The sequence below is a fragment of the Centroberyx affinis genome, unplaced genomic scaffold, assembly GCF_046629955.1.
Source record: "Centroberyx affinis isolate AG114_WGS23_722 - 3 ecotype Tasmania unplaced genomic scaffold, CSIRO-AGI_Caff_v1 ptg001452l_1, whole genome shotgun sequence".
NCBI lineage: Eukaryota > Metazoa > Chordata > Actinopteri > Beryciformes > Berycidae > Centroberyx > Centroberyx affinis.
The window spans coordinates 1-10,000 of NW_027279925.1; the positions used below are offsets into that span (position 1 = coordinate 1).

The 10,000-nt window shown below is 42.2% G+C and overlaps 1 protein-coding gene across 1 annotated transcript; it reads right to left on the reverse strand.

The window, feature by feature from the left end:
* Positions 1–6: 6 nt before the first annotated feature.
* LOC139650179 (tumor necrosis factor alpha-induced protein 8-like protein 2) lies at positions 7–5,942 on the reverse strand. The gene is given in 6 exon segments (XM_071526754.1): positions 7–1,280; positions 2,359–2,469; positions 2,471–2,503; positions 3,104–3,282; positions 3,496–3,510; positions 5,927–5,942. Coding segments are annotated over 6 exon segments (597 nt in total). The 3' UTR covers positions 7–1,037.
* Positions 5,943–10,000: the final 4,058 nt, after the last annotated feature.

A 10,000-nucleotide genomic window follows, 5' to 3' on the forward strand; every position in this document is an offset into this window, starting at 1 on the left:
TATTCTGTTATACATTCTTCTACTGATAGACCTTTTTCACCAACATGGCTGACGCACTCCTGCAGGTTATGGATCAGTTCTCACCGTTTTCCAGCAATGTTAAGAAGTCAACTTTCAGTCTCCTCCGACTCTGTGATCCCTGACTCAGTGTTTCAACAGAGTGTTTAACACAATACAGCTGTTGTTTCTGTTGTCAGACGACTGAAACACTATAAACAAGACATTTGATCGAGCGTCATAAAATGCTAACTAGCTAACCAGAGGCCAGTTGCATAAAGCTAGTTTAAGACCAGTCTAAGCCTTAGACTGGTCTTAGATGCTCAGGGTGGACTAGTCTAATTAAGACTATCTGTTACTTAAATATTACAGCTGACTTATTTTGAGGTAGGAAAAGTTAGCCACCTTCCCTCTGGCTAATCTTGAATTAAGAACTTTGTTGTTATGGCAACGAGTCGGCCTAACTGTCAAGTGGGAAGTTTAAATACCGAGGCTGTTTCATAAAAGATGGCAAATATTTGTTTGGAAAGATTTGTTTATTTGGAAAGAGCCCTGAAGAAGAGAGAGAGTCTTTAGAGGAAGAAACAAGCCATTAGAGATCTGAAACAATCAAGAAGTAGTAGGAACAGGTAAATATAAGTGTCTATAGCAAGTTTGACTTAAGGTCACATTTAAGTCTAAGACTAGGTCTATTTTGATGCAACTGGCCCCAAGGCTAACAGTAATTTCTGTGTGTTAGCATTTTGTGACCCTCGATCAAATCTCTTTTTATGATATTTCAGTCGTATTGTATTGTGTTATAATCGTAATATTATGTTGAAACTCTAAATCGGTGATAACAGAGTCGGAGGAGACAGACAGTTGTTCTTAACATTGCTGGGAATGAAGAGAACCGATCTATAACCTGCAGACGTACGTCAGCCATGTTGGTGAAAATGGTTTATTCTTCCATTGTTTTTCTCTCTCTCGTCCACTCTCACTCCTTTTGGCAGAATTCCTCATTCATACTGACACATACGACAGTGCCTCCTGTATGTCCACTATAGCTTCCCCTCCTCCACCAGTTTATTGAGTCCGGTGCAGATGCGGGTCAGACTGGGCCACAGCGGCCCGGTCGGCTCGTACAGCCGGCTCAGCAGGTCTGGATCAGAGTAATGGTTGAAGACGTGGCGGATTCGGCCGTGGGATTTGGGCGTCAGATGTTTGTCCACCAGCTTCAGTAACAAGTCTCTGCACCCGGTCAGCAGCTCCTCCATCACCACCTGGTCGAAGGTGAACTCCACCTGAGGGGAAACGGGCTGATACAGTGACTGTGTTTGTACAGAGTAAAGGCCCACTCACATCTAGAACAACAACTATAAAGATCACTATAAACTATAAGGCCCGGTACAGACTCCACGCAAGGAACGCATACCGTATTTCCTCTAATAGTGTCCGATAGTCAATTAAAAGCCGGGTCTCCGATAATGTCCGGGGCCGCGGTCGACACGAACAAATAAAGGCCGGCCCCAAATACAGGCCGGGGAAAAAAACAAAGGAAAAAACAACGGTGGATACCAGTAAACTCCTGGTGCCTGTTATATAATGTAACTGTAGTTTGTAGTAACATACAAGTGCCACAAGATGGCAGTATGCCACAAGACGGCTCGGCCGGAGGAAGTCTCTGGAGCGTGCCGTCGTCAATTACCGTAATTATCGGTAATGCGTCGCAGTAACAAAAAAACGGCTACCTAACGAACCCCAACAGAAGCAGATCAGAAAACAAGGAGGCTTCATACTAAAATATGAGCAAATATACTTTCAAACAGAGGGAATTAGAAATAAAGGCCTGTCTCTAATATAAGCCTGCTTCCAATAAAGGCCTGGGACCCTCTGCAGCTGAGGGAAATAAAGGCCCGGGCCAATATTAGAGGAAATACGGTATGCTAACGAAAGTTCTTGACCTCCACAAAAAAGAAAAAGTTGAAAAGAAGGTGGCACTGCCAGAACAGTCAGTGTCTCTTCTGACTCAGCCACCGCCAGGAAATCACTTCTTCGCTGGTAGTTGCTCATTTAGCAGGAATTTGAATTTAGTGTCCCGACCTGAAACGCATGACATTGTAGCAGATGTTAGCGTGGAGTCATTCCTATGTTCCCAGGGTCCTATGTTCCCCAGATTTATATGGCACATAATGGGAACATGACAAAGGGTCCTATGTTCCCCAGTTCTACATATGTGCTCTCCCAGGGTCATATGTTCCCAAGGTCCTATGTCACCTACAGTTACTTAACACACTGTATGCTAAAGCGTTAGCATGCGCACTGGACAGAGCTAACTACCCTTGTCTAATATATAAAATATTTTGAAGTGTAAAGCCTGACCTCATGGAAGCTGATGGCGGTCATGGCTCCCTGGTGGAGTTTGCTCCTGAACTCCTGAGCCAGACTGAGCTCCTCCGGACTGAAGCGGTCATGACGAAACAAAACGCCCACCCTTCACCACCACTTTGATCAGATCCTTCACTACCTGGAGGGAGGGGGGGGGGGGGGGGGGGGTGAGTACCGGAGGTGGGGACTCTAAGTTAAGGGTTAGTTAATGTTTAATAAGCATTAACTAACCCTTATTGTAAAGTGTAAAGTGTACATGTAGGCAATTTGTTTTGCAGCTTAAAAACAGTTACAGCAGACACTTAACACTTATTTCAACATTGAACACAGTAATATCACGTTAAAGTGGAATCACTTATTAAAATAAAACGAATACTGTGCAGTAATGATACAGTTTCAGTTTCAGGTGACCGGCACATATCAAGATAAAGTGCATACTGTGCAGTGCACAGCCCATGATGTAGCATCATATTTAACTGCAAAAATAATTCAAACACATTAAAATCACATTTTGTGAGCATGAAAACATAGTCAATGTAAATTTCCATGGATAAGACCCTTATGAAAAAGTTTACTTTTTAAAGTGAAATAAAAGTAAAATAAAAGTATGCTTGCTCATTTTTTTAGTTCAAAATAAAGTATACTAAAAGTGAACTTCTGTTTTTTCTAAGGGGAGCTCCAGCAAAAATACAAATAAAGATATGTGATATAAATTGATATAAATTCTTCAGACCGGTACCTTTTGGGCCTCGGTGCGGTTCCCTGAGTGCTCCTTGGAGACCCGGTACAGTTCGTCCAGGATCTGGCTGCTGGTGTCGTCGATGAACAGCTGGACCACGGACTTGCTGGCCATGCGGCTCAGCAGCTTCTTCTGCGCCTGCATGGCCAGATCCTTGGAGCTGAAGCCCTCCCATGTCGCTGTCAGGCACACAGACACAGAAAACAGATTACCAAGTGATCAGTGATTTAGTTCCCAAACTGTAGGGTGAAGGTTCGAGTCCCTGTGTGGCTCCACCTGCCCAGGTTTCCTTGAGAAAAATACTGACAGCTGAACTAGGCAGGATGTACATATAGACCAACTATACAAATCAGTCACACTGTATATCTGTGTGTTGGTGTGTGAAGATGAACCTGCCATGTCACATCCTGCAGGACAAACACAAACATGCACATGTAAGGACACACATGCTTTCAGACATGTATGTCCTCACACACACACACACACACACACACACTCTCACACACACACAGACAGCGCTGCCTCGGTATCAGCAGTTCTGATAAGACAGGAAGCTTAAGTGCAGCTCCTGAACAGTTTGTCAATATTATTCCAGGAAGTGCAGAAGCAAACTGAGCAGAAACTGAGCAGTGTGACAACAGATACAGTGTAGATGCAGGGTGGATGGACATTATGCACTAATGTAGATGTACTATATGTAATATATGTAATATACAGTATATGTATGTAAATGATACTACATATACTGTACTTTCTCTTGGTTGGAATAATTTCAGCATGAAGTGAATTGGTAGATATATTTAAAGCTGCATTAGGCAACATTTTTATGTGCATGCAAACGTCTTAATAGCCCAAATCACAAAGTGAAGATTCAACAGCAGAGGTGAAGACTCGAGTCACATGACTTGGACTCGAGTCACATGACTTGGACTCGAGTCACATGACTTGGACTCGAGTCACATGACTTGGACTCGAGTCACAGTTTGAATTGTTTGAGACTTGACTTGACTTAGGTTCTGGTGACTTGGACTTGACTTGGACTTGACTTGGACTTGACTTTGACTCGTACTTTGATGACATGAAAAGGTTTCTAAAGTCTTGACAAAAGGTCTTGTGTTTGTGTAAATGACTTAGATTGAAAGTGAGACTTGACATTAATGACATGGACGTGACTTGCAGTGGACTTGGTAATCTACATTTAGACTTGGGACTTGACTTGAGACTTGAGCCTCAAGACTTGACTTAGGACTCGAGCAAAGTTGACTTGGTCACGCCTCTGTGCAACAGAGAAGAGCGTCCCATTACCACAGATTTGGCCTGTTTGCCCAAATGAAAGGAGTAATATTCAGTGTTGGGCAGTAACATCATTACTATTTTAACTTCATTTCTCAGTAGTGTTGCTGTTTTTGAATCAAATAGCGTTTTCAGTTGCGAAGCTGTTTTGTTGATCCAGTAGTGCGGTAGCGTCCACACAGCTACATCCTACATCTCCCAGGAATTTCTAAAGCTCAAGCGCAGCAGAGCTTGACCCCGGTGCCACACGGAGGAATTGGGTCTGTGTGGCCAATGGAAGCACTTCTGTATGATGATGACATCACAGACCAATCCCTGGGCTGATGCCTGCGGCGTCTCTGGTGCAGCAGAACACACTTAACGCACGTCAGGTCTTTAGTCTTTTGTTACTGTGGTTTGAGTTGAGTTCAGTTTGTTAAAGTAAGTCTCCACAGCTTTATCCTGCAAATGTGCCCAAGTCTCCACTAGATTGAGCATACACATGCAAACAGGTATATACAGTATATACACACACACACACACACACACACACATACACACACATGCAAACAAACGTAGATGAACATACAACACTTTGCGTTATGTTATTATGTGGAGCACATTTTTTTGTTTTTTTGTTTGTTTTTGTTGCCAAATTGGTTTGTTATAAAAGCAGTTGCTCACAGCACAGCTTGTTTTATAATAAACAATTTTTTTGCTGCCTATTTGTTTTACTTACAGTTTTTCTTGATCACTGAGATAACACTGATTTGGCATGAAGTTGGTTCAATGTAAAAAACAAAAAACAAAAGTAGCTTCGATGTAGAAAACTACTTTTGCCATGTTGCTCGTAGCTTAGCTACATTTCTCTGGGGGAGAGCTTCAGTGTAGCGGAGCTTCAGTTAATGTAGAGTAGGCTAACTGGTAGCTTAGCTCACTACATTTTCCAAGTAGCTTGCCCAACACTGGTAATAACAGGCCTACTTTGATTTTAAGCCATAAACTGCTTTGCAATGCCAGCAATCATTTAGTAACAGTAGTCTTTTCATTGGGGGATGTTCCATTTTGGACCAAATCTCCTAATCTCATCCCTAACTCCATAAGACACATTTTGGTGAACTGTGAGACGAGCTTCAATACAGAAGATGAAGTGTGAACATGTCTGTCACTGGTGAATGTGTCAGCAGAAAGAATCTGTGACAGGAAATGTGATTTGAGTGAACCGGCAGGCCGACACATGACTGATGCAACTTCTAAGTTCTCTGTTTAGTTTCAAACTGAGAAGCTCTCAGAATTAGAAGAGATAGATAGGCCACTTCCTAGACCATCATGCATCTGTTTTCAGTCTCATGTCCACTCCAACATCATCTGACTTACAGCACATATTTTAAAGATAAAAGACAAATTAGCATAAAATAATTCAGTGGGGATGTTTGTTTTTCTCTTTATATTTCAGTGTTAGCATCTCTCTCTGTGTTTCAGAGGAAGTGTGAGTCTTCCTGTGTGTGGAGAGCGAAACCACAAGCAGGTACAAGCTGGCAGCCGACAAACCTGCAACCACTCCCATCCTGACAGAGCTGCTGTTCACTGTTATGTGTGCAGGCTGTTAGTTAATAAAGTGTAAATGTGTCTGAAGCAGCTAGAAGCAGAGAGCAGCTGAGTCAGCTTGTTGTGTGTGGCTGTAGATCCATTCAGTAACGTTCTCAGTAAAAGTGAATAGTGTGATAAGGTGGATTTGTTTCCAAATGTAGGTTACTGTGACACAGTAAACTGTCTTGTCTTTAGCCCTAGTCTCTACTCCAAAACATGAAGAGTTGGAGCTTGAGAAGAGTCAGCTCAGTTAACCTGAACAAACCGTTAGCTAGCTAACTAGCCAGCAAACACACTGATGTTAATGTGAACATGCTAACGCTAGCTGCTACTAGCTACGTTAGCTAGTGTGCTAATCAGATGTGTTAACAACAAGACAGTGATGGTTAGCTGACCAGATGCTATGGTTAGCTAGCTAACAAGCTGACATTATCTAAACACTAAATCAATCAGATGGATCAGTGATGAAATGATCAGTTCAGTCAGAAACAGACAGGAAATTAACCGTCTGTTCAATTCTGTTGAGACAGAAACACAGTCAGCTGTTCACAGAGCTGAGGACCTCCAAGATGGCCGCCAGAGGGGGGTGACATCACCTGAAAGCCTTTTATAGGTGTTTCGTAATGTTAGTGATCCAGGAATTTAACTTAATCTTCTGATGCTCTCTTTCTAAGTCTCTCTGAATAGACACCACAGTCATAATGACATCATATTGTTGATGATAATATTAATGGTGTCGGGACAGTTACGTTCCATTGTAATTAATAATATTCATTAAAGAGTATAATACGTTTCATTGTCACACTGCTCTTCTTATTTCAACATCAAATGACTATTGATCATAATGTTTGAACATCGTTAACCTGCTCTCATTATTTCAATAATGTTAATTAGTTTGTACACTTGTTATACAGCTTTGTTCTTATTTCAACAGTGTTCATTAGGTAAGACAATATCTTCCATTGTTACATAACAGTGAACATTCAGAACATTAGAACTGAATCACTTCCTCTTACGAGAGAGAGCGAGAGAACAGTCAGTCTGGCCACTTGTGTCTTATCGTCTGAGAATCCGCAGCAACACACACACACACACACACACACACACACACACACACACACACACACACACACACACACACACCTCTCTGAGTGTCTGAGATGAGGTCCAGAGGTTCCTACTGGTCACAGTGACTAACGCTGCAGATCTAAAATAGCTTCGGTTTAAATAGAAGGATCCAGGTTCCATGTGGACCTGAGACAATACAGGCTTTATCAAACATAACATTATCTGACTGAGTCACTATTAAACACACCACACACACACACACACACACACACACACACACACACACACACACACACACACACATACATAATTTATTACACACAGGTCTGCTGTTGTGGGGAACAAAATGTATTATATGTGATAACAACACATGGTATTGTTAGCTGGACAGAAATACAAGCCTACAGAAGAGTGTATACACACACACACACACACACACACACACACACACACACACACACACACAGATAAGCTGGCAAAGCGTCAACACAATATATTAAACACACAGCAGCAGAGCGTTAATACTGTGCGTCATGTTTTGTGATGTGAATTAACAACAGCATCAGTAGAAACAATGGAAATAAAAATCTATTGATATACTTTCAAAAAGGCATCAATTCATATGCCAAAAAAACTGCTTTCATACAGCTGCCATCAGTTTGATCCGACCTCCTGTGATGTTAGTCTGAATTTCACACCAGACACATTTATGTCAGGCTTTAAAGGTGGAAAACTACAGAAATGTGAACGAGTTTTGCTCAAGTCCCAAGTCAGTCTCAAGTCTCAAGTCAAGTCCCAAGTCTAAATGTAGATGACCTAAATGTAGATGTGTCCTGCTGCTTCACATGGTGCTCCTACCTGAGGATGAGGATGAGGATGAGGATGAGGATGAGGATGAGGAAGAGGTCGGGTCAGCAGGCTCCACCTTCAGTGAGGCATCAGGATCATCTGTCAGTCTGAAGGAAGTTTCACATCTTTACCTTCATCACTGCTTCAGTCAGACTGTTTCACTCAGCAGAGAGTTCAGTTAATCTGCTCTGCGATCTGTCTTTCTTCATTAGCCAGCAGCAGATAACAGCAGTGGTAGAAAAGTATATGGTGTTAATATTGTTGCTACTACTACTGGTACTACTACTACTACTGCTACTGCTACTGCTACTGCTACTACTGCTACTGCTACTGCTACTGCTGGTACTACTACTGCTACTGCCACTGCTACCACTACTACTGGTACTACTACTGCTACTGCTACTACTACTGGTACTACTACTGCTACTGCTACTACTAGTACTACTACTACTACTACTGGTACTACTACTGCTACTACTACTACTACTACTACTACTACTGCTACTACTACTACTGCTACTACTAAAACTACTAGCCTATTGCTATTGCTAGTCTAGTCTATTTGTATAGCCCCTTATCACAAGCATGTCTCAAAGGCTTTACATAGCATCATATACAGTATATGTCATATAGTTACATACTACATCATATATACTGCATATCTACACACATCATATAGGTTGCATACTTCATATACATACTACACATCATTTTACTAGATTATATACATTATATACGATACTACACAAACACAGCATGTCTTTGGACTGTGGGAGGAAACCCACGTGAACACGGGGAGAACACGCAAACTCCACACAGAAAGGACCGAGGTAGAGATTCAAACCCACAACCTTTTTGCTGTGAGGCAACAGTACTAACCACTGAGCCACTGTGCTGCCTACTGCTACTGCTACTACTACTACTACTACTACTACTACTACTACTACTACTACTAGTACTACTAGTACTACTAGCCTACTGCTATTACTACTGCTACTACTGCCACTACTAGGCTACTACTAGTAGTACTCTACTGCTATTGCTACTACTACTACCACTAATAAATAAAAATACTGAAATAAAATTCACATTTCAGAAGAGTTACCGAGCACATGTGATGAAAACTGATTCACGGTAAAAGCAAAAAAACATCCAGGCAAGAAACATAGAATCAAAACATGTAAATGAGGTAAAAGGAAGTGATGAAACCAATAAAATTAATCAAATGACATCAAAGCAGGGGGTAAAAGGGAGTTATTTTTCACAACAGTGTTCCAGAGTGATTTACAGAGAAATGAATCCATAACTGACAGAAAACATGTCTGTACTCACAGTGCTGAATCCCAGAGTGTGGTGGTAGGAGACTGCAGCGGTGTTTGTGTGTGTGTGTGTGTGTGTGTGAGTGTGTGTGTGTGTGTGTGTGTGTGTGTGTGTGAGTGTGTGTTTCCTGAAGACACCAGGAAACGCCCCACTGAGCTGAAACTGAACGCTAACATCACTGCTTCTGTTTCCTCTCTCTCTCTCTCTCTCTCTCTCTCTCTCTCTCTCTCTCTCTCTCTCTCTCTCTATCTATTTACTTGCTATCTCTCCCTCTCTCTCTGTATATTTCCCTTTCTCTCTTTTACTCTCTACACACTCTCTCTCTTACACTGTATACCTCGCTCTCTCCTCCCTTTTTTATTTTGCATACTCTTTTATTCGTATATATCTCCCTCCCTCTCTCTTTCCCTCATTGTATTTCTTCCTCTTTCTCTCTCCCTCTCTTCTCTCTCTGTTTTTGTGAGACAGTCTTTGTTTTCCTGTCTCTGTTATTTGTTCTCTCTCTCTCTTCCTCCCTCTGTTTGTTTCCGAAGCATCTCTGATCCTGTTCTCCCCTCCTCATTCACATTCTGCTCTCTCTCTCTCTCTCTCTCTCCCCCTCTCTGTCTCTTTCTCTCTCTCCCTCTCTGTCTCTTTCTCTCTCTCTCTCCCTCTCTGTCTCTTTCTCTCTCTCTCTCCCTCCCTCTCTCTCTATCTCTCCCTCCCTCTCACTCTCTCTCTCTCCCTCCCTCTCTCTCTCCCTCCCTCCCTCTCCCTTTCTGCCTCTCTCTCTCCTCCCTCCCCTCTCTCCCTCTCTCT